At 36.9% G+C, this 26,407-nt stretch overlaps 1 protein-coding gene across 5 annotated transcripts in view; it reads right to left on the bottom strand.

Annotated features, from left to right (window-relative positions):
* The window catches only part of LOC134656856 (homeobox protein cut), a 213,609-nt gene that overhangs the window by 99,282 nt on the left and 87,920 nt on the right, over positions 1-26,407 (bottom strand). The window contains exon 1 of one of the 5 annotated variants that reach the window (XM_063512383.1): positions 25,443-25,465. The exons of the other annotated variants lie outside the window; for them this stretch is intronic. Within the exon in view, the coding sequence (XP_063368453.1) occupies positions 25,443-25,448 (6 nt within the window). The 5' untranslated portion in view covers positions 25,449-25,465. Of the gene's footprint in view, positions 1-25,442; positions 25,466-26,407 lie in introns of those variants that run through there. 5 annotated transcript variants of the gene reach the window in all.

The raw sequence follows: 26,407 nt of genomic DNA, 5'->3' as shown, positions 1-26,407 counted from the left end.
ATCAAAATAGTCTTAAGTCTCTTAAAATTGTCATATATATAAACTTTTTTAAGACTACGTAGTATTATTAGGCTTTCTTACTGTAAAAAGTCAACTGTTACTGTAAAAAATATTATAAGACTTTAATATGTGAAATATACGAATATGAACAATGTACCTATGGTTTTATTTAGGTGGAGGACAAGATAAATAATTACATATGTATAAAAGTTTACATTGACAGATAAGAGTCATTATAATTTTAAGATTTTTTAATATATCATGTTTATGCTTTGATCTTAATTATCTCTTAAGATTGTATCTAAATTATGGCGGTTTAATATATTTGTTCATTTTAAAGTATCACGATTGTTCAAAAGAAACAAATCACTGAAATTAAATATGGAATTAAGATAAAGAGAATATGTATCAAAGATAACAGTTAAATGTAGGCATGGAAAAAAGTAGTTCGAGAAATACAAGGCCTTATTTTTTTATTATTTTATAATCACATTAGAGCGATTGTACTTAAATAAAATAAATTAGTTTCTTTATAATTACGTAGCTGAGAAAAATACTCATATTTCATTAAGTAATTAATCTATTAGGTGATTTCCATTAATTAATCAATTGCGAGGATTCCGGTTAGGGTGCTAGTGTATCACCAACTTATTTTAAAGGAGAGGTACAATAGTAGGTGTTTATTATATATAATAAAAGATATCAAATTATTAAGTGATCTGATTTATTGCCCTTTATCAGTGGCCACAGACATAAGAATACGAACGGAGGGACTCGTTCGAAAACACATTAACATTCTAAATAATCACGTTCGGAAACATCTCCCTTTCTTAAAACAAGATACAACATAGTCTCTTAGATGACGTGGTTGTGTCCTAGCCCGCCCACTGCGGCGCACGGCCTCTTCAGGTTCCATCTCTGGTGGTTGCTCTCTGATTGGTGGCTGAACCATAAGAGGGTTAGTATTCTGGTTCTGTTCCGTTAATTCAAAGCCAGAAAACTCTGGTTCTCTATCTTGCACATCGAGTGGTTGGTGATCTGGGACCTGTGTCTGACTAGGGTGACCACCATCTACAGTGTCCCCACTGTAAGGCTTTATGTGAATCCTACTTCTTCTGTATGCTTTATCTTTTACCTGTACTATGTACGATCTTTTATCTAGTTTCTTGGTGATAGTACCAAAACTCCACCTCTTATCAATTTCCGGATGAAGTTGAGTAACCACATTCTGCCCTACCTGCAATTCTGGCAGCTCCGCACCTCTTTTATCACATTCCCGTTTTATCTTCTCTTTTCTTTCTTTTATTTTAACTGGAATATCAGGAATTATTTTTGGCTTTAAATGTCTTAACAGGCAAGGAAGTCCAGAACGTGTTCTTCTTGAAAATAATTTCTGAGAGGGACTGGTACCATCCATTTCTATAGGAACATTACGCTGATGAAGTAAACTGTACCATAAATCTTGCTTGGTTTCTAGGCTGTTAAGTACTAACTTCTTTGCAATTTTTACAGTAGCTTCAGCTTTTCCATTAGACTCTGCATGATGTGGTGATGATGTTACATGCTCGAAATTCCATTTATCTGCAAACTCCTTAAATGACTCATTGGCAAAATTGGTTGCATTGTCTGTGCATACTCTCTGAGGAACACCATGTCGAGCAAAGTTTTTCTTACAGATGGATATAATTTCGTTAGCTGTTAAATTCGAAATTTTGTCTAATTCGAAGAAATCTGAGTAATGATCTATAGTGACCAAAAACTTTCGATCTCCCACAGTAAACACATCCATGGATACATATTGGAAAGGGTAAGCCGGTATGTCATGACATATTAGAGGCAGTTTTTGTTGTGACGGAGCATGTGCCATACAAAATGTACATTTCTCAACATGTTTTTTTATTTCATCAGACATTCCAGGCCAGAAAATGTTTCCCTTTGCTAAACGAAGGGTACTAGCAACTCCATTGTGACTGACATGAACTCTTTGCATCATCTCTGCTCTTAGCGCTTCTGGAATCAAAACCTGGTTATTTCTGAAGATAAGCCCATCAGATGTAGACAGTTCATGTTTAAATTTGTAAAAGATCTTGACCTCTGCTGGCATGTCTGATATGTATCGGGGGAATCCATTAATAATATATTCACTTAACTGTAGACAAAGCGTGTCTTTTATGGACTCTTCTTTGATTTTTTCTAGGAGTTTATCTGTGATTTTTAAATATTTTACACTTGAAATTTTGCTTATCAGTTTAAAAACTTTTTTTTCTTTGATTTTATTTTCCAGATTATAAGTGTCACATACCTCTGTAACTGGAGCTCTGGATAGGGCATCTGCTACCACGTTTTCCTTTCCTTGAATGAATTGTAACTGTACATTATATTTTTGTAGTGTAAGTAGCATCATTTGAAGTCTCTTTGGAGCTTCAATCAGAGGTTTATTTGCAATATTAATTAATGGTCTGTGATCTGTCTTGACAATAATTTTACTATTGCCAGCTACATATTGATTAAATCGGATGCAGGCAAACACCACTGCTAACATTTCTTTTTCTATTTGAGCATATTTCTTTTCTGTCTTTGTCAAACATCTAGATGCAAAAGCTATTACCCGATTGTTCTGATACATAGCAGCACCTAAGCCATATTCACTAGCATCACATTCTAAAACCACTTCTTTATTTACATCAAAATATTGTAATGTAGGTAAATCACAAACTTTCTTTTTTATCATATTAAACTCTTTATCTTCGGCTTCAGACCAAGCAAAATCCACATCTTTTCTCGTTAGCCTCCTAAGATGCGTAGCTTGAATACTGAGATTATTTATGAATCTGCTAAGGTATCCAACCATTCCCAGAAAACGTAAAACATCCTTACTAGATGTTGGAGTAGGCATGTTGTTAATAGCCTCTACCTTAGATTTGTCTACCTTTAGACCTTCATTGGTTAACATATGTCCATAAAACTTCACTGATGTTCTTAGCAGATTGACTTTTTCTTTATTCAACTTACAATTTATTTCTCTTAACCTTATTAGTAATTTCTCAAATTTAATATTATGATCTAAAATGGCTTCTTCAACTGTCTCTCCAACTCCATAAATCAAAATATCATCGGCTATAATCTCAATGCCTTTTAGATCCTTTAGGAGACTGGTGAGTTGTTGCTGGAAGATCTCAGGTGATGAACAGAGCCCGAACGGGAGACGGAGCCACCTGTAACGACCAAACGGAGTCCAAAATGTAGTCAGTTTACTACTATTATCAGTAAGACGGCACTGCCAGAACCCTTTTTTAGCATCTACAGTGCTGAAAACCTTTGCTTTACTGAGCTCAGGTAACATCTCATCTAGAGTAGTGAATTGGAAGTTTGGCCTCTTTAACGCTTTGTTTAACGGAATAGGGTCTAAACATAATCTGAATTTTGAATCACGACTAACAATCAATATGTTATTTACCCAATCTGTGTGCTGCGTCTCCTTTGCTATGATACCACCAGCTTCTAGTTCTTCCAGTTCCATTCTTAATTTTTCTTTTAGTGCGACTGGGACTCGACGTGCAGGCTGAAACCGGGCAGGAACTGATTCGTCAAGCTCTAATGACACTTCACCTGGGAGGCTGCCATAACCCTCAAAAACATCTTCATACTGCTTCATTATTTGCTCTGCTTTAGAACGATCCAACTCTGTTGATACTTCATCACAGTATTTAATAAAGCCTAGAGCTAAACAAGCTTTCTCTGATAAAAGCGGTTCATGTTTAACATTAACAATGTGAAAGTTTAATTTATAATCCTCATTCTTTCTGGTGACTATGAAGGATGCACTTCCATAGTTAATGATGGGAGAGGCGTTAAAAGCCTTCAGTTTTTTTGCTGATGGAGTCAATGCCAATAAATCTTTTTGACCCGTTAACTTTTTATAATATTCTGCTCCCATCACACTAACTGCAGCTCCTGTGTCCAAAGTACAGTATATTTTCTGTTTTTTCTCACCAATATGGAACAACAGTGGTGCCTCTGCATGACCTGACTCTTCATTGTGCCTCACCTCCGCTATGATTACACTGTCATCAGAGTCTTCTTGTAATTCTTTTACTGTTCCACGCTTCTTACAAACCTTTTTAAAATGGTTTCGGCCTCCACATTCTTCACAACGTTGTCCCCAGGCTGGGCATACTTTTTTATTGTACACATGAACCCCGCCACAAAATTTACACAGTTTAGGTGTATCCCTTTCAGGCTTTTGGTTCTTTTTGACAATCTTGTTGACTGGTTCAGATTTTTTTAAGTCTGCCACCTGAGCAGAAGCACCTTCAGAGGCACGACAGATGTTTATAGCTACTTCTAAAGTGAGGTCTTGCCTTTTCAATAACTCTTTAATAACTTCACCATCCTTTATTCCCACGACAATTCTGTCCCTTAACACCTCTTCTTCAAATTGCTTATAATCGCATCTTTTAGCCAATTTCTTCAGAGCCAGTAAATACTCGTCAAAGCTTTCTTCATTCTGGTTTTTTATATTGAACAAGTACCTTGAGTATATTACATTCGTTTTTTGAAATATGACCTTCTCCATTTTTGCTAATATTTCATTTTGACTCTTCTTCTCTTTCTCTGATAAGCCAAAATCCATATACTTCTTCATGGCCTTGCTTCCGATTGCGCTGAGGAGGAGGCCTGCCTTTGTTTCCTCTTTCTCTGCACTCCAGCTGTTCATGCCGGTAGCAAGGCCATAATCTTCCCAGCGGCTTTTGAAAAATATTAGATTTTCATAAGGATCGCCATCCTCTACTTCTAAAGGTTGCGGCCAGGGCACGGACACGCGGTTTTTAACCTCCGCCGATGTGACATTTTTGACTTGATCTTGCAGCATGAGCATTTGTTGTTGCATCACGGCCACCAGTTGTGACTGCTGCTCTAGAAGTTTTTTGTATTCTTCTACTTCCATTCTGACACCATGTTTATTATATATAATAAAAGATATCAAATTATTAAGTGATCTGATTTATTGCCCTTTATCAGTGGCCACAGACATAAGAATACGAACGGAGGGACTCGTTCGAAAACACATTAACATTCTAAATAATCACGTTCGGAAACAGTAGGTACATTACGATACAAGTGCGAAAAGTAGGAAATTCAGAACGAGTGGCGATAAATGGAAACACGACCGAGTGTTAAATCGACACGAGTTGCGAATTACCTTTTCGCACGTGTATTGTACAACGTTTTACAGTACATACTTATGACCCTTTAAATTTTCGACATAGGCACGTATTGTGGTAATTACCGCATTAGGGCGATAAAATAGCACCATATGTACTGTAAATAGTATGATTCAAATATCATTTTGATCTCCGTGTAATTCTAGGGGGCATTAGTAACTAGAAATACAGTAACATAACAGTTTTGAATGATTCACGGTTAGTTTCACTAGACTTTTATCGACCGATCTACACTAATGTATTCTATTGACAACATTTTCACATTGTTTTGTGACTATTTCGCTAATATGTAGGTACCTGTATTATTATGAGTGGCATTCACTAAAAATACGTAAAGCAGTAATCAAGACGGACAGACGGCACATTGTATTACACACAGGCTGGGAAATGTGCCAATTTCTGTACAGGGCCATCTTTATTTCCCTGACAGGAGCGATATGACAACATTACTGTTTTAAAGTGATCTTTTTCCACTCAAAATAACGTTTGATAGTATTGTAAGAGTACGTTTTTATGTCATTAATCTTTGTAGTAGGCGAAGCAAGTGCAGAAATGTATGCAGCAGTATGCACTTTGTCTCACGGCCTGTTTCGGCTGTTTCCGACTTTAATATACGCCAAAAATTTGCTCTATAATTTATCATCATCTTCCTCGCGTTGTCCCGGCATTTTACCACGGCTCATGAGAGCCTGGGGTCCGCTTGGCAACTAATCCCAGTAATTGGCGTGGGCACTAGTTTTTACGAAAGCGACTGCCATCTGACCTTCCAACCCAGAGGGTAAACTAGGCCCGTATTGGGATTAGTCCGGTTTCCACACGATGTTTTCCTTCACCGAAAAGCGACTGGTAAATATCAAATGATATTTTGTACATAAGTTCCGAAAAACTCATTGGTACGAGTACGACCCTGGGTTCGAACCCGCGACCTCCGGATTGCAAGTCGCACGCTCTTACCGCTAGGCCACCAGCGCTTCTTGCTCTATAATTTAGGTATATGGATCGGATATCTCAGTGTCAAAGTGACGTTTTTGTTTGAATAATCGTCACTTTTGACACTGATATATCCGATCTATGTAGTATCTAGAGCTAATTTTTGACGTATATTATAGTTCGAATCAGCCGCTTGACTAAACAACGAAAAATACAATAAAAAAACCGGCCAAGTGCGAGTCGGACTCGCGCACGGAGGGATTCGCACCATCAACAAAAAATAGAGCAAAACAAGCAAAAAAACGGTCACCCATCCAAGTACTGACCCCGCCCGACGTTGCTTAACTTCGATCAAAAATCAGGTTTGTTGTATTCTGTTTTTAGTGTTTGTTGTTATAGCGGCAACAGAAATACATTATCTGTGAAAATTTCAACTGTCTAGCTATCACGGTTCGTGAGATACAGTCTGGTGACAGATGGACGGACGGACGGACGGACGGACAGCGGAGTCTTAGTAATAGGATCCCGTTTTTACCCTTTGGGTACGGAACCTAAAAACTATCCTAAAATTCTAATCGTTCCCCAGAAACTTTTGGCCACGACCAAAAACCTATCCCTTAGCAATCGCCTCGTCACCTCAGAAATGGCTGCCCATATGTTACAGCAGAAAACAGCACATTCCCAATGATTTTATAAAATCCCTGTCAAAAGCAGTGACCCCTCAAGGAGCCCCAGACCCGCACTAATTAATGGAAAAGGATTAATTCCCTCCCAAATAAAATAAATATGACCGAAGGGTCGAGATTTGGTAAATTTAAAGGAGTTTTTTTGGGGGTCGCTGGGGTTTTTACATGTGGCCGTCACGTGGGGAAGACCGAACTTTGTTTTAATTCTGTCACGTGGAGCTGATAAGGAGGTTAGATGATAAAAGACTCAATCTGTGCAAAGATAATTTTGAATCGATAAGATTTACGGACTCTACGGTTCGCTAGTACTATGAGACGCTTTTTGAAAGATGACTTGCTTTCGAAAATCGTATATTTTCTTTGCTGAGACTTCATTTATTTTGCTGATTGAACTAACTACACCTATATGTATGTTACCTATGTATTGTGTTAGTATTGGTAATGGAATGACGACATTATAGGTAATAATAACTGAGGATATGTAATAAAATTAGGCAATAAACATTATTTGGTGAAATGTAAAAGGCAAGGATATTCCTCCTAAACGTTTCAAACAAAACGCTATTCTGATTTTTTTTTACTAAATTTTCAAAGAAATGCCTAACCAGAACATCAAGGTATGATAAATAATGAAGGTTGTCTGGAAGAGATCGTTTTTTAGCGATAAGACCGCCTGCTGTTTACCTCTGCTTGTGTTTCTGTTTTCTTTTTGTATCGTTTTCTTTTATTGAGGTGTGCAATAAAGAGTATTTGTCATCATCATCTTCCTCGCGTTTATCCCGGCATTTTGCCATGGCTCATGGGAGCCTGGGGTCCGCTTGGCAGTTGCCAGGAATTGGCGTAGGCACTAGTTTTTACGAAAGCGACTGCCATCTGACCTTCCAACCCAGAGGGTAAACTAGGCCTTATTGGGATTAGTCCGGTTTCCTCACGATGTTTTCCTTCACCGAAAAGCGACTGGTAAATATCAAATGATATTTAATAAAGAGTTATTGTATTTAAGAGTTAGGTTTTTTTTTTGTTGTATAGGTATTGTATTATCTAAATTGCGACCTTCCACCCTTCATACATCTGTGGGTACTCATCTGTATCCTAACCTTCCTCCACCCTTGTCTGACCATTGTCTCACCCTCTGAAAAATATAATCAGCTTTAACCTAAATATAATCAATACTTGCCTACTTAACACGTTCATTTGTCTACTTATCTTTATATTTTATTTTATTTGACGACCGGTCTGGCCTAGTGGGTAGTGACCCCGCCTGTGAAGCCGATGGTCCTGGGTTCGAATCCCAGTAAGGGCATTTATTTGTGTGATGAACACAAATATTTGTTCCGGAGTCATGGGTGTTTTCTATGTATATAAGTATCTAATTATCTATATAAGTATGTATATCGTCGCCTAGCACCCTTAGTACAAACTTTGCTTAGTTTGGGGCTAGGCTGATCTGTTTAAGATGTCCCCTAATATTTAATATTTATTTTATTTTTTTATTTACTGATTGCTACATTTTTAAGTAAAGCATATGCAATTTAGGATTATTAGGACACATTAGGATTAACTTCCGCTAAAATCACTCAGAAATATTCTGTTCTAATTACTATTCACTTCAACATTGTTAAATGATGCTTAAATAAGCTCTTTGTAATACTATCAAATCCCCTATTCATAAAACTTAGCAAACCTCTGTTAAAATTCTCTCTCTCTTATAAATGCAAATGTCAAAATAACGGATACTTGACAATCGTTTATGTATAAGGACATATTTCTACAGGAAAGAAAAAAAACGTTCCAAATTAGAATGACGAGTTTTTTCCGTAGTAATGTATAAACAAAAGACAGTCGGTCATCGTTCATTTATTCTTGAGATCAAATGATGTTTTACTTTTAATTTAATAACGTAGGTTTTTTCATTAGTCTCCAAATTCAAATTTACACGTTAAAAATAATGTTTGCTCTCCAGTCAATACGGACTCGAGGTGCTTTAATCTCTCAATGTCAGTTTTAATTTGCTGCTGGCATCGAATTACCTTCCAAGAGTTTTATTTACGAAGCCTGTTCCGTAGGCGAAGGAAACGCGTTTCGACAGCCAGAAAAAAGTTAATCTCACAAAATATTTGAAAAATCGGACGCGATAGTCTTGACGGATGAACTATGTCAACGAAATGGCGCGCAATTCAAAAATGGAACGCCCCGTTCTAAATTTGAAATGTTATGGGGAACGTACAAAAGTCCGGCGAAGCGTAAATTCGTCAAACCACAGGTAGATCGCAAACAAAACCCGTACAGAATCCAAACAGAATCCAATCGAAAACTAAATAATTCAATTCAGTATAATTCGGAACGAACTCAAACTCGGATTGACAAATTCAAATAGGACGGAGAATTGTGAAAGTTGCCTATTGGCAATAGACAGGTATCAGGGGTACCTAATCATTATTAGATATTGAATTTTCCTAACTTTGGACTCATCCGGTTTCTAATTTACTAATGAATCTAAGTGCTGTTGCCATTAGCTCCCCCCTTTTGGGGTGGGAAGGGGTAAGGGTAAGAACTCGCGCGAATTTTCGTCTTTTATACATGTAGAGCGATAATCCGATTGGTGATTCGGGCGTTCTACATTTGAATATTCGTGTGTTTTCGTTAATTCTCGCGTGCGGTTTGACTGTAGTGACGTTCCATTTTCGAAATTGGTTTCGAATGAATCCTTTTAAATAACGGTTTTCGATGTGGCCTAAAGTCTATTTTTTAATTCGGTAGACTGAAATGACAGTTAATAGTATGAACATGAAATGTCATTTCATACTATTAACTGTCATTTCAGTCTACCGAATTAAAAAATAGACTTTAGTTATTTGCATGTTAAGTGACGCGTTCGGAAACTTGGTTTTGAATTAGTTTTCGCAAAGTTGGCACTATAAAGTGTGGAGGGGACAGGAAAAGGTAGAGAAAGTTGGTAAATCGGGCCCCATATGTCGTAGTGCATTAATAAGCAAATATTGAGTTAGGAACTGGCAGGCAATAAAAGCGTTAGCACCTCCAGTGCTTAATAGAGAGTTACAGGATATTAACAACGGATTATACCTCAGTGAGGGTGCGTTCGGAAACTTATTATTGTCTTATTTTGATGATGTTCATTTTGCACTGAGAAGCTATGTGTATGATTGAGAAAAATTATAAAACCTTGCAACTTAGTATTTATAATACTTTTATAATCACTTATGATTTTGAATGATTGCCTACCTAATGAGATTTATACATTTGTATGTTTTAAATTCTAAAGTGTAATCCTCTGTTCATTTTATAAAATTAAAAGGGTGTTCAACCAAGTATGATTAAGCTAGCACTTAGTTCGATTGTGAAAATTGTCTATGGGTGACATAGAGGGGGAAAAAAGGCTCGTATGCTTAAATACAGATTATTTTGGTTTAGTTACTTAGAAGTAATTGACATATTGATACACTATTAGCAATATAGTTATTATTTTCAATATTGCGAATTTGTTACATTTTGGTGGGGTAGTTGATAAAACCACATCGAAAAAAAGTGTAAGTATTATCTGTATTGTTTTGTTGCTCTACAGCTTTTAACTTGAGAGCAAAAGATACAAACTACAATTAAAACTGCAAAGCAATTTCAACTCTATAAAAGTTTCATACGGTTCAAATTGCAATAACGTGCTATTGTTCATTATTTTGTTTATATTGCCGCGGCCCCCAGTCAAAGTTCAGACACTAGCGCCGATCGAACTTGAGCTCGTTACGAACTTTCCGAATTCAAATTCGAATTTGGAATCACAACGCTTTGTTCGATCGCGTTCGAAATTCGAATGTTTGACGCGAGTTTAACGCTGTAACGTTTGCTTTTGTGACTTGTTACTGATTTGTTGTGTTGTCAGGTTTTAAATTAATAAAACTTACTACCTATATGGTTTCAGAATCACTTTCGAATGTCCTCTAATTTCTAAAATGGCAGAATCCATTTTAGAAATTAGAGGACATGATAAATAATGAGTAAATCATACTATAGTTCGTTTTTTTAGCGTTATAAAAAAGGCAAACAATCTTGACGTATCTTTTTATTGCAAAACACTTTTGAAAAATAAGTCATGGCAAATATGTAACAATTATGAATCATATACGATTACTTACATTATTTTGCTTTCATAAGTAATGGTTACTGATTTAAAAAAAGGGTTTTTAAATTAAAAGACACGTCAAGATCGCTTATCTTCTTTCTAATGTTAAAAAAACGAACATGAAATCACAAAAATATATATATAAGGTGTCCCAAAAAAACCCCCCTGTTAAATGAATCGAGCATTACCTACTCACGACTCAAATCACTTTACACCTTACTCTAGTTCCACCTGACATCTAACTGTAACTTTAAACAATGGCTGAGAACAGATAGCCATCTAAATGTGCCGGTTAAATATTGTCTAAACGAAGCTTAACTCGTAATCATAGGTTTTGTTAACTAAAAGGAAATGCTAATTTTTATTTTAGAGCGAATCGTCCCGTCCCTGTTTTGTCTTTATATGACTCTTAGTGTAAGGCCTGAGTGGACGCTCGAGTTGGGCGTGCAGCGGGGCGGGGCGTTCGGCGTGCATGTTAAACAAATGCAAGCGTATAGGAGCGGCCTTAGTGCACGCTGCTCAAATTACTTGTGAGCCCGACGCCACGCTGCACGCCCCGCCGAACGCTCCGCTACGAGCGTCCACTCAGGCCTTACACTTACTTACTACTGTGGCGCAACGACCCGAAGTGGATCTTGGCCTCCGACACCAAAGACCGCCGCTACTCTGTCCAAAGCCGTTGCTGTCCAGTCGACGGCGCCGAGTTCGCTAAGGTTTTTTTGCATCGTCTCTCCAGCGGTACCTAGGGCGTCCAGACGGTCTTCGGCCAATTGGTTCTCCAGAGTACGCCTTATACAACTCTTATTCGACTAATATGACGACTGTAATGCACAGCCTAAACGATTTTTAAACCTAATTATATTACTCTGTGAGTTGGAGGCCTCGCGAATTGCCTCAGCCATTTTGAAAAAATTCCAAAAACTTAAGCGACATAAAATCTATGTCATTCTTGAATTCTCGAAAAAATTCACGAGAATTGCTTGAGAAATATGACCTGAAGAGGAGAACATCCGAACGTACGAAAGAATTTTTGTCCAAGCTGAAACGGAGACCTTCGCTAACGCTCGGTCGAAGTCAGACGAAGTCGCAGGGTGAGGCAGTACATTGATATGAGATCAAATCGCGATTATCACACCTTTATTCTAGTTTCCCATGGTCATAACTCATAAATTACTGAAAAGACATTAGAATATTGTTAAAACAAACCAACATTTCTGGTTCACAATTGAGATGCCTAAGCATTAGTCATATAACAGTTGTTTAAATATTTGGTTTCGTTACTGTTGTGAGTTGTCTCACCGACGATAATAAAAATATACCGTTAAAAGTGTTACTAAAATATGCAAATGTTAGTATTATTTCATATTAACGCTTAATTTTGCTATTATAAGCTTGAATAAAAAATAATTATATAAATTGGGGATAAAAAAGTAAAAAATATATCAATAATATGTTATTTAATATAAGTTTTACTATAATGTCGTATTACCTGTCTGTCATGTGGAACGAAAAGTGTAAATTGAGGCTAACACCATTCGAGTCTAAATGTCAGGACGACACCTTTTCAAATGTCTTATTACTGTCATTCTTCCTTAACTAGTGTATCGCGTGTTTGTTTAGTAAATTAAGAATTAAAATCATTTAAAAGATACGTGTATCGGATGGTAATGACAATAAATTATTTAACATTTTTACATTATACATATTTACACAAAATAGTACATACTTAAAAAAAACATTGAAAAGGGTTTAACTCCGGCAGTTAGACATATAAAATCATGAGCTAGTCATAGTCATCCATATACAGGGTGCTTCCTGTAACAGGAGCAATAAATTAAACTGTAGGCTGTACTCCTCAAACTGACCAACATTTGTTCAGCAACTTTTAAAAATTATGAATCCTTTAGACTTCCTCTTTTTCATACAAAATAAATATTGCCTTCAATGTACGCTGACATCAGTGTGTTTGACGTTGCTTGTCACGCTATAAGTATAAACATAATAAAATTTGCAGTACATTGCGTCTTAGAATAAACTTTAAAGTGTAATAAAAATCAAAACCTGAGTTATTTTCAAAAGTTGCTGAACAAATGTTGGTCAGTTTGAGGAGTACAGCCTACAGTTTAATTTATTGCTCCTGTTACAGGAAGCACTCTGTACACTTCATACTGACGAATTGTAAACATTCTCATAAGAAGCAACTGATTTGACTTGCCAGTTAGTTTAATTCCCTATCGTACCTCGAAAAGAGCCACTATTGTTGAACTCCTCCTAAACATAGATAATAGCTATATAAAGGTACCACAAGTCGTATAAACGTATAGCTTCAGAGATAAAAGCATCGGTAGTTGCCAATATTCCTTAAGTGCTGAGTAATCTCATTTCCGACGTCGCTACATACATGTGTGAAGATTGTAAAGCTATTACAAAGTAGCTTCTGTTAACAAAACTTTAAGTTGCGACCTAGTTGCTGAGTAAAATTCTGCTAAGTGTAATTAATAAATAGCTTTACCCGGCTACGTGTTATTAATTTAGTTGATAAAAACTATTTATAACTCATTTCGTTTTCATTAATTTTTTAAAGTTCTCAAATTTAGAGTAGAAATGCCTGAAAAGGTAAGCAAGATATTTGGCCCTTATGTCACTTACCATCGGGTTAGATTGCGTCTAAAATAAAAAATAATGCTTGTATTTAATCTGTGACAACCTTAGCCTTATTCGTAGACAGTTTACCAGCCCTAATGTTCTTTTTGTAATTGGAATCTTATAATTAGAACTACACTGACATATGACTCCTATCCGATAGCCATCGAGGCAGATGCGTCAAATGATGCGCACCGCGACTGATTGAACGTATGACTCCGTTCATTCGCGAGTGAGTGAATGGACGTTTCATTCATTCGCTGTCAGCTGTCATTCTAATCGCATACCTATTTTGAGTGATAAGTTTAGAAGAACCAGTGTAAGAGCCATCTTTGTTGGCGTATAGTTTTTTATAGATGTCCAGTTCACGATGTTTTGGTTAACTGTTAGGGCAAATGACACATGTGCTTGTGCATCAAAAGGAAATACGCGATCAGACATTTTGGAACGTTGCCATCTTTGTTGTTCGAATTTCGAACGTTGAAAAGTGATCGAGTTTCGATGAGTGGTTATTTAGTTTCGTTTTCGTACGTTTTGTTTTTCCACGTGGATCTTTTTCGGCTGAAATGTTGTTTTTGTGCTGGTATTGTTAAACTTGTTATATGAATAGAGATGTGAAGATTTTTGTTATTGCAAAATTTTTGTAAACAAAAGTTGGTATATAGGAGCACATATAAGTGTCAAAACAATAGTGGCAATTCATTTCAATTGAATGAAATTACTTATGCGTCTCTTTTGTTAAAATACGTTTCCAATCTTATTTCAAATCGCCAACCATAACGATATTAACAAGAACTGAACCTCGACATTTTGACCTATTTTTCTTCGCACACGTTAAGTAATATTTTACAAAGATCATAAAAAAGGCAATAGCGTTTTATTTACTAAATACCTCCATTACGCATTTAATAGCAACCCGATAACGTAATTACTTACGTTCGAAATTCGAATTCTGAAAATCAGAATCAGAAGCAGGGGCGATACCTGGCGAAATAATTAAAAGGCAAACTGTAAACCGAACTTAATTCCGATGCCTATTTGTAGCTCATCGAGTTTTGCCGAAGTTCGCCCGAAGTTTTACGGACTTTTACGAAGTTCCCAACTTGTCCCCCGCTTTGGAAATATTTGCCCCGACTTTTAGTTCGCCCTGTTAATTTATAATTACTGTTAATTGGTTATTATCTATACTTGTGTTTTTAGTCTCGAGGCGGCTCGGCTGCATATTTAAATTTATTATCAGTTTAGTATCTTGAGTCAATATTTTTGAGGTTTTCACGTGATAGTATCTTCGTTGTATGTATACGATTCTTTCAGATTTTAAGATTATTATTGGCATGATAAGAGCTTGACATATTAAAGAATGTAAACATTAAAACAATATAAGATAATAAGATTATGAACGTCATATCTTGAAGACTGATGATAATTTATGTTTAATTTATCGCCGTAAAGTCGCCATCAGATGTATCGGAGCGGCCAAGTTGCTCACAAATATCTGAACACGCGTCAAAGTTAGAGTGCGTGTTCAACCTTGGTCGCTCCAATATATCTGATGGCGACTTTACTTGCACGATTTATTTTTAAATTGAATGCTAGTATGATATATATACAATATAGCATGTGTAAAATACATTTAATTTAATTCGAATCAAACCGAATAATCCTTTGTTCTCTACAAAAAAGTCTAATTAGCCACCTTACTACGGAACACTCAGATCAAAGGCCTCACTTCAATCTATACGACGTAAGTCTATCGAAACATCTATTCACTTAACACCTTTATTAAATTAGCAAAAACATCATGTCATCGGTTCTCACCTCATTTAGCCAACAGTAATTGGTATCGAATGGGAAAATACCAGTTTATATTGAACTTTCAATATGAGAACTACTCATACTAACATCGATAGCGAGTAACCAAAAATATACCTTATTTCGTCACATTAAGGATCACGGATAGTCAGTTAACAGAATTGACATTAGTACAGCGGCGGTCAATGCGTTCTGGTTAGCGTTTAAAATGAGCGCTTATAAGACCATTTTGTAAAGGTCTGGTCGTATAAGAGTTTTATAAGAGGTGAGGTGTCCATTTAAAATGGTTTTGCTAATAGAACACTGGATCTGATTGGGATTAGTCTTATTGGTTTGCTATTATGGTTTGATTGAGTGTTGTTTCAGCCATTGAAGAATGTTACGGTCATTCTTTTAATGCCACAACAATGTAATAATATTATGTATTTACAATAAAATATATACATAAATCACAATGAAATAACAAATACGCCGCCTAAAAACGTTTCTGTTATGTATGTGTGTGTGAGCGCACCACCCCGCTTCCTTTAAACGTGCAATAAAGCAGTGTGTCTATAGCCATTGGTTGTTTCACTCGTGCGTTTCCCAAATACAACATTGGCGGCGATCTACCTACGCGATAATAAAAATGTCCAGCAGTGCGCATTTCGGAATTTTGCCTACGTTTGATCACCATTCGCAGACCTGGAAAACGTTTAAATCACGCTTATTGCAATGGTTTGTGGCAAATAAAATAAATGCGACGTCGGACGCGGGAGGCGAACAAAGGCGAGCGATATTACTTAGCACACTCATTGACGGTACTTACAAACTCGCAGCGGATTTAGCGTTGCCGAAGAAAATAGAAGAAGTGCCATACGAAGATGTATTAAAGTTGTTGGAAGACCACTTTGTTCCAAAGGTGTTTGGTTTTAGTGAACGGTACAAATTTTATTCAGCCGTTCAGCAAAACGGAGAGACGCATACCCAATGGGCGGCAAGGCTACGTGGTTTGTCAGCGGATTGCAACTTCACAAACGTAGAGGAAGTTCTTCGCGACAGATTTATGATGGGCATGCTGCCGGGACGGGAGCGGGACAAGGTTTTCACGCAGGACCTCAAGGAGCTGACGCTTACTAAGGCGGTGGAGTTGGCTAACGCAGTGCGCTGCGCGCGGGAGGTGTCGGCGGGTGCGGGACAAACGGCCTCGACGAGCGACCAGCTGTTCAAGATCACCAGCGATACCAAGGATTCGGCCCGTGAAAAATGTGCGGTGTGCGGTTATTCAAACCATAAGACGGCCGAATGTCGTTTTTCTAATTATCGATGCAAGAAATGCCGCGGTAAAGGCCATTTAAAAAAAATGTGCAAAACAGTAAAGTGCATAATGGCGAATGACGTGAGCGAGGGAGACGACGGTAAGTTGTTTAATATTCGATCTATAAAGGGTGAACCCATGTTAGAATGGGTTACCGTACAAGGCGTGCCGTTACAGTTTGAAATTGATAGTGGGGCAGCGGTCACGGCGATGTCACCGAAGCTATTCAACAAGCATTTCTCTAAAGTGACGGTTTGCGCGCCTAAGAAAAATCTGGAGTCATATAACGGCGGTAACCTGGCCTGCATAGGTATGGCGCCAATGTCCATAGAATACGCGGGGCGCACACAGCTGATTGATGTTTACATTATTCGCAATGGTGGCCCGCCGATTTTAGGTCGAGATTTCATTTCGTCATTTAACTTAGAAATGACAACACCAGTTAATTACTGTACGCAAAAACAGGATAAACTAGAAATATTGCAAGGTAATTATCCGGCAGTGTTTTCAGATGATTTAGGCCTATTTAATAAGTACAAAGTAGGGTTGCAGCTTAAACCTGACGCGAAACCGGTTTTTTTCAAGGCGCGACCGTTAGCATTTGCTTTAAAAGGAAAAGTGGACAAAGAAATAGACCACTTAGTAAGTCTAGGGGTGTTAAAGCCTGTTGAGTATTCGGAATACGCATCTCCAATAGTACCGGTGTTGAAAAATAATGGCACCATGCGTATTTGTGCAGATTACTCGGTCAGCATTAATAAGCAGCTGTGTGTCGAACAATATCCGTTACCCACAATTAAAGAGTTGTTTGCTAAATTACACGGAGGACAAACGTTCTCAAAGCTAGACTTATCTTCCGCGTACACTCAGCTTGAGTTAAAGCCGGAGTCACAGCATCTCACCTGCATAAATACGCATCGTGGGTTATTCTTCTACACACGCTTGGTTTTTGGGTTGGCTAGTGCCCCGGCTATATTTCAGCGCGCGATTGATAATTTACTTAGTGGTATGGAAGGTGTACTGTGTTTACTTGACGATATATTAATAACCGGTAAAGATGACACTGAACATTTGCAAAGATTAAACGCAGTTTTAAAAAGGTTGGAAAACGCAGGGTTAACTTTGCAAAAAGAAAAATGCGTATTTTTTCAGGAGAAAGTGCAATACTTAGGCTATATCATTGATAAAAACGGGCTTCACAAATCACCTGACAAAGTGAAAGCGATCCTGGAAGCGCCTGTACCGACCAATGTAAATAAATTACAATCATTTTTAGGTTTAGTTAATTACTACCGTAATTTTGTGCAAGGGGCATCCATGATACTTTCACCATTGTATGATTTGTTGAAGAAAGGAGTCAAGTGGTGTTGGAGAGAGGAGCATGACCGATCATTTGAAAAAATAAAAAAAAGTTTGGCCTCGGATCAAGTTTTAGCCCATTTTGACCCAAATGCTAATCTAGTTTTGACCGTTGACGCATCACCTTACGGCCTTGGTGCCATTTTGAGTCAAATACAGCCAGATAACAGTGAAAGGCCTATTTCATTCGCTTCACGTACTCTCAACGCGGCAGAAAAAAATTATTCGCAACTTCAAAAAGAAGCCACGGCAATCGTGTTCGCAGTTAAACGCTACCATCAATATTTATTCGGGAGGTCGGTGCCCTTTACTTTACGAACCGATCATAAACCTCTAATCTCAATTTTCGGGCCTTATAAGGGCATTCCCGAAGTTACGGCTAATCGGTTGCAAAGGTATGCCATTTTTTTAAGCGCATATAATTATAAAATTGAATATATCCGCCATGAATAGTGCAGATTATCTGTCTCGAGCTTGTTTACCTGACGACGGCGATAACAGCGAAGGGCCACAGCGGGGGCGCGCGCGCGGGGAGGGACAAAACCCGTTATTACCAGATGATCGCGCGTCATATATCAATTTTGTTATCGAAGGATGCTTACCGTTAACTACGGACGAGTTGCGTAATCAAACAAAGATTGACCCAGATTTAAGTAAGGTGATAGGTTACGTTTGTAAAGGCTGGCCTAGGAAAATTAATGACGATAAGTTAAACCCGTATTTCCAATGTAGATTGCAGTTATCTTATGAAAACGGCTGTTTGATGAGAGGCCATAAGGTCGTGATTCCGGCGACTTTGCAGTCACGCGCGTTATCAGAGTTACATAATTCTCACTTAGGAATAGTAAAAACCAAAGCGGAGGCTCGGTCCAAATTTTGGTTTCCTAAGATCGACGAAAAGATTGAACAAATGATAGGTTCTTGTGAAACTTGTATTAAGTTAAGGCCCGCTCCCAGTCGCGCACCTTTAGCTCCTTGGAAATTCCCTACGGATCCTTTTACGAGGATTCATTTAGATTTTTTGGGCCCAATTAACGGCAACACCTACTTAGTGATCGTAGATGCTCATAGTAAATGGGTTGAGGTCTATAATATGAAAAACGGTACTAACACGTCGGCCGTGTGCGAAAAGTTGTACGAGTTTATGGCTAGGTTTGGGTTACCGCAAGTGATAGGTAGTGACAACGGGTGCGCATTTACGTCACAAGAGTTTAAGGAATTTTGTTTGTTGAACGGCATAACACCGGTGACGTCGCCGGCGTACCACCCTGCTAGCAATGGGCAGGCGGAAAGCTCCGTGAAAATAGTCAAAAAGGGAATTAAAGCCTGTTTAATGAATAGTCGAAATATTAAAGATTGTAATAATAAGTTACAAAAATTTCTTTTTGACTACAGGAATTCAATACATTCCACGACGGGGCACTCGCCTGCCCAATTAGTTTTTGGCCGCAAACTTCGGACACGCCTTGATTTAATTAACCCTTCGACGGCGTCCTGCTCGCACACGTCATTGGATAATTATGTAAAAAATCAACAGTGTTTACAGAGTAAAGCGTATAGTGGTACAAATAAACAAGAATTTAATATAGGCGATAAAGTTTTATATAAAAAGAACTTTAATAATAATAAGTTTACATGGTGTAAGGGTATAATTATGGAAAAGTTGGGAAAAGTTGTATATTTAGTAAAAGATTGTGAACATTTAGATAAGTATAAAAAACATAAAGATCAATTAATGTTATACAAGGGGCAAGAGGACGGTTCATTTCTAGACGACATTTCTCTAGAAGACCTATTTTCATCAGAACAAAACCATTTATCGACGGGTACTACTACCGACAGCGAGGTGCAACATAGTGGGGGAGGAGAAGGCGGCCAAATAGCCGATGTAAGCCCTGAAGGCGCCGAGGTAACTGGTCCCTCGCCGCTGCCCGACGACGACCAGCAGGAACAGTTCGAGGACGCCGAGTCGGACGACATCGACACCCCAGTAGAAGGGCCAGGTGATCCAACTGTACCCAACCCGTCTACTACTGTCGGCCAGGACAGAGTCAAACGAAACCGTCCCAAAGTTAATTATAAACCCTATTTTAAGTAATCGTTGTATTTAGACTAGTTGTAAACTACGGGGAGGATTGTTATGTATGTGTGTGTGAGCGCACCACCCCGCTTCCTTTAAACGTGCAATAAAGCAGTGTGTCTATAGCCATTGGTTGTTTCACTCGTGCGTTTCCCAAATACAACAGTTTCCATGCTAGAACTTCCAGAATGATTTCAAAACGTATAAGTATTATACTATCAGACTCTATAAAAAAACACCTACACTTACGCTTTTATTTCCAAAAACTTAAACGCTTTTCATGCGTTGACAACTATTTTACTGCGGCATATTGTTGATAATTCCAACAAACGTATGTGTTTATGCTAAAAGATTTTTTAGTCACTCCTAACAATTTTTGTTTCAACGTATTTTTGGGCCGGCCTGTGTCAACAGTGTTTGCTATTTGAGCGTTTTCCAAAAAAAGTGTACATGTCATTCATGTCTTCAAAATATTGACTTCTTGGGCTCATTTTACTCAGAATCATTTGTACATTCACGCCTCATACATAAAAAAATGTGTCCCAAAATTTTGTATGAAAAATTTTTTTTCCAGTACGTCACGTTCATACAAATAAAAAAAAATTCATACAAGAATGTGACGATCAGGAAAGGAAATTTTTGGACACATTTTTTTATGTATGAGGCGTGAATGTACAAATTATTCTGAGTAAAATGAGCCCAAGAAGTCAATATTTTGAAGACATGAATGAAATGTACACTTTTTTTGGAAAACGCTCATTTATATACATTTACTTATGTATAAATGAGTACAATTTACCAATTTACATTCAAATGGTTCCGTCAGTCGATCTTCGAAAGTTATCGGAAGTTACGAATCGAAGTATTTATCGAAACTCCTTAATCCATTTCATTAAGTCGGCCTTTTAATCGCATCCCCTGTTTGAGCTTTTGATGTCATTATATTGATCTAGTTAACGTTTCAATTGTTTTTCAAGTATTAGAAAAGTTTTGAAGGATTGGATTAGTTGAAAATCGATTTAGATGAAAATTAAAAGCCGATTGTCTGTTTGTCAGGTGTTTGGGTTTCTGTGACTTTCAATTGAAATCAATTGAACTAACCATTGCCTACCAATACTTACACGTGCATATTATAAACATTTTTTGTTTGAGAAATAGCTTTAAAATATTTAAAAAGGAAATTGTAGTAAGTAAAAGCTTTAAGCCAAGAAAACGAAAAACAGACTATCTAAATTCACGAAAAATTAAAGGCGTATTTATTCCAAATGTCCTGCTAGTCTTTTAACCGTTTAAATTAAGCATTACTCAATTAACAACGTTCCTTTTTCAAATAATTAAGAGACTGTGGACAATACTTTTACGTAAAAGGCCACGACCCGTCTAAACCAATTTGGGATCGAAGGGTAAAGTTTTTACCCTTTTTAATCACGTGACCAAACGCCCTAATTCGCTGTCTTTGTTAATTACGTCTTAGGGAGCCGTAGGGGGACATACATACATTACACACATACGTTCTATAGGCGATTACGAAGTGTGGATGAGGCTTACAAAAAATGTACATCAGTATCACTCACGGAATTTTCCAACGTTTTGGATAAAATAGCATTCACGTAACGTATGTTATGATATGAATAAAAATTAATCATTCATCATGTAAAGTGTTCTTTCAATGTTTTATATATTTTCCTAGTGGATTGCCGAGTATGTAATTATTAATAAGTAATACCTAGAACAAAATACGTGGGTGTAACTGATTAGTCTAAAATTGTATTTCCGTCTGATATTCATTTTGTAGTTATGTGTAACGGTGTAATCTCAGCAACTCTCAATTCGAAAAAGTATTAGGGTAAAACGGGGAAATCCACTTCAATCGCCGATATCTCGACTTAAGTTCACTTAAAGTAGCCCTGAAAAAACCGAAAAAAACCTTCAAAGGGATTCTAACCAGATTTTACCGGATCCGATACCTTATACTAAAGCTTTTACAGCAAACGCGATCAACGTTAATTAATATCACATTCTAATATCTCCTTTAGCCTTTGTGAGCATTTTTACATATCACAAAATGTCATACAAAACCTAAACAACATACGTATTTAAGTCCTTTTAAAACGCCTCAGCGAAGTCCGAATCTCTCAAATCAAAAACGTCTTATAAGCGTCTGTGCTCATGCGCTCTTAGTGCGTTTTATGTCGTGTATTTCCCAAGTCCGTACATAAAAACCCCTTTAACTTATGATGAATTAGCGATCTACGTTTTATGTCTCCCGTTATCTCCCCTTGCCCCCCCTTACCCTTTAACGCCCGGTGGGAGGGTGCGTCAATATGAGGGAATTAATATGAGCGAAAAAAGTTTCGAGTTCTGAATTAAATAGAATTGTTTTTGTGTTTTAATTAGGTATTTAATGTTTGGATTGGGCTAAAGAGGAGTTCAATATGCCGCATCGTTAATTATATTTGAAATTTAAAATGTATAATTTTGTTATTGTTAAATTAAGTCATACGGGCTAATTAACAGTATTTTTTAATTATTAGGTAGTTAAAATTGTGAGTTTAGCATTTCACTTTGTCATTGTCAGGTAAATGCTTACCTTGTCCCAATAAAAAAAAAATATTATGATGGAAAAATTCAAACGTGAATTGAACAGAATTTACTAAGTAGGTACTTCATTCATTATACATAGCTTAGTTATTCCATGACATTTCATATCGTCTAATTAAAAAGTATCTGATGTATAAAATTACCTACCCTTAAAATGAATATTAATATCGCCTTAAAAAGTAAACAAAAAACCGAAAACAATGCCTCAATAGGCACCCTTAAACCGTCACGCAAAATGCCTCAGTCATGTATCGGCTAAACCCAAAAACTTGGGGTCTGATAAGGGATGTTTTGATACCCCCCATCATTCACTTATCCGTATACTTGTGGAGGGGGGTCTATAGAAAAACATTGATGTAAAAAGCGGGCGTGACCGCTGAGAAGGGTACGATAACGACGTTATGTTGATCAATTTTAATGTGTAGTCACTGGCTGGTTTTAATTGAGAGTTTTATTCGAAACGCGTCTTTAAAACGGCCAGTATCATTTTTGAAAATCGAACTCGATACAATTTGTAGTGAAGCTCGTAGTAATTGTACTTGTTTTTATTGGAACGCGTCTTTAGCGAAAATGGCCAGTATTATTTTTGAAAATCGAATTCCATTCAATTAGTGGTGTCGTCCGGTAGTTAATTGTTATATTTTTTATTGGAACGCGTCTTCAACAAAAATTGCCAGTATTATTTTTTTAAATCGTATTTGAATCGATTTGTAGTTCAGAATCGTTTTTCGTGTTTAACGTGTGTCGTATTTCAGCAATAATCCAGCTTAATATAATGTAAAAATTTGCTAGCTTAAACATTCCTTTTAAATGTCGTCAATGTAAATTTTCGATACGCAAGTTTCAAAAGGCTTTTCCCTAATTCCCATTTGTAAATGTCTCTGTAGGTAATGAATACAAACATGTATCGTTAAAAGTTGGTGAAGAATCGCGCCCGCATCGGGTCAAAGAAGCTGCTAATTCGGGAGGGTAATTAGTGGGGATGTGGGAGCGACGGGTTTTGGTTTTCCTTTTGAGGCTTTTGTTTTTTTGGGATTGGTCACAGTTGCAAATATTATTGATTTAAGTATTTATTAATGATTGTATTTTTGTGGACATTATTTTCTGTGTTTATGACTTATTTGAATATTTGAAATAAATGGTTTTTGGTTTAACTATTTTTCAAAAAGAGGGTAATAGGAATGATACCGTTATAGTATTTTATGCAACCGTTGTTTAAGAGGGGTCAAAAAAGGCGAGTGGCGTGAGTAACAATTTGAGGCGAAGCCGAAAATTGTTAATAAAGACGCCACGAGTATTTTTTGACTCAGTTAAACAACGTTGCATACAATACTTTTTCTACGACCAAGCACTTACTTTGAAAAAAAAAAATTGTAAACTTAACAAATATATTTCATTCAACAAAAATAACACTTTAAACAAGTGGAATCATATAGGACATATATGTAGGTAAACAAACCAAACCCGGCCACCGCGCCCCGCGCCCCACGGCCGGTTGGTCAGCGACACCTTCTTGTAACTCATGAGGCCCTGGTACTTGCTCTTAGTTAAATTACAATTTTGGATAGTTTTTTTCTTGATTTTGGCCACAGTAGCCTATGGAGACTAACAAGCAACGCTAAGCGGTGTTCGTAGTCTATGGATCTTGCTATATTACGGGTGTCACATGCGCGTTTCTGACTTCTGAAGCAATTTTATTGTTTCTACTATAGAACCTAATGAATATTTTGTAAATTGGCAGCAATGCACTTAGTACTCATCTGTCAGAGATGACAATTAAAATTAGGTTGGCAACAATGTATTTCATACAATATTTTTTAAGTGGTGATTACACGAAGTATCATAAAGGTACCAAAAAGATACTGCGTGTATGCACAAATGCTTTTTTGGGGAATAGACTAAAGACTTGTCTTCACAACTATAACATAGGGGTTTAAAGGTGTGTGTACGACCTTTTAAATGACAAATAAAGGTACGGGAGTTGAAAAAAAAATCTTATAGCGATCGGTGTTTTTATGATTCTTTTTTGCTATTTATTTTTTTACGTGTTTTATTTTCGTTCGAGATCTATAAAATACCTAGGTATGTATTTAATACACAGCGATTTGTGTCATTTCTAATAAAAAATAATAATTTATATAATTTTCATATTTTAAATGTTTTTTAGTCATATTTTGTTTGATAATACTTGCAAAAATTAAAAAAACTAGTGGCCTAAACTTTAAAATTTTATAAAATAAGTTCTTAACTTCGTAAGTTTTTGCGCGCGATTGAAAGATATTAAGTTCTTTATTTATCCACTTAACTTTGTTTAGCCAAGTCAGTGATCCCATAACGTATAAAATGTGTATTAGTTTTAACTCTGTACTGTATAAAGATGATTCACATCGGGTCACAGAAGCTGTTAATTTGGGTTCGTAATTAGGATGTGGGGAGCGGCCGACGAGCCGACGAGAGCGTTTTCCGTGCCGATAAAAAAAAAACTTTTTTGTAAAAACTATTTTGTAAAAAAACTTTTTTGTAGAAAAACTATTTTGTAAAAAAACTTTTTTGTAAAAAAAAATATTTTGTAAAAAAAAGTCAGTAAAAAACTTACACAATAAGAAAATTAAAACACGTAGCACCGTAGCACTTTGTAGCGACGCTACGATACGGCACAATACAAACTCACCTCCATGTGATAATTCCTTATTTTCATAATATCAGTGTAAAACACTGATTTCGTTACGAAAACGTCCATTAAAACTACAAAATGTCACTATTATCACTAACTTAAGGCTTAATTAAAAGTAAAAACAATTGAAGCGGCGTTCGAATTATTCGAACGCACCTTTTTTTTAATTCGCGCGCGTGACGTTGACTCGTCAAAAGCGCGCGTCCAACTAACCGGCACAGATAACCAACATCTCGCCTCCTTATCTCTTCATTAACATACAGTGTGATTCTACGCACAGTTCCCATATCCTCTATCCCACTCATTTGCATCCCAAGAAAGCGTATGCAAATATGCATCTGAGAATAGTCGATATTTAAAATCGGCTATCAATTCGTGAAACAGGTTACGTAAATGCGATGCGCCATTGTGTTCCGAATTTAAAGGATTCGATTGAAGAGCGTTGGTTAAAAATGAGGGAAACGCCTTTGCCACGCAATACAAAATAAACCTTATCGTTATATTTCTAAGGTGTATAATAGAAATTAAAGCTAGGGTGATCTTAGGCGTTTTACGGTTTTAACTTTTGGTTTTCTTAAAGATAGGATTAGGGTTGCAGGGCAGATGTCAACGGCGTATTGATTTGAGTTCAGAAATAGATTTTTTAAGATCTGTTTAGAAACATGTGCATGCATTAATGTCGCAGTTTGTTATTGTTGCGTTTGTGCTGCAAAGTATGTATGATAAATTATGCTTTGTAAGATTCTTAAAGAATTCTGAAGATTATTATTAAATACGAAGGTATTAAAGTATTATGCGATATTCATAAGTTCCGTACGAAATTCATACGGTAGCTAACGTTTTTGGTAGAATTTGGTAACAAAATTCCTTAAATATTCGAAATTGGAATATTTAATTACTACACAGTCCGATCAATCAACCCTTGCCGTGAGAATGCCTTCAAGAAATAAGGAAACTAATTA

This window comes from Cydia amplana, chromosome 19 (genome assembly GCF_948474715.1).
Source record: "Cydia amplana chromosome 19, ilCydAmpl1.1, whole genome shotgun sequence".
Taxonomy (NCBI): Eukaryota; Metazoa; Arthropoda; class Insecta; order Lepidoptera; family Tortricidae; genus Cydia; species Cydia amplana.
Note: the sequence above shows the minus strand (reverse complement) of the source record. Positions and strands in the feature narration are given on the sequence as shown.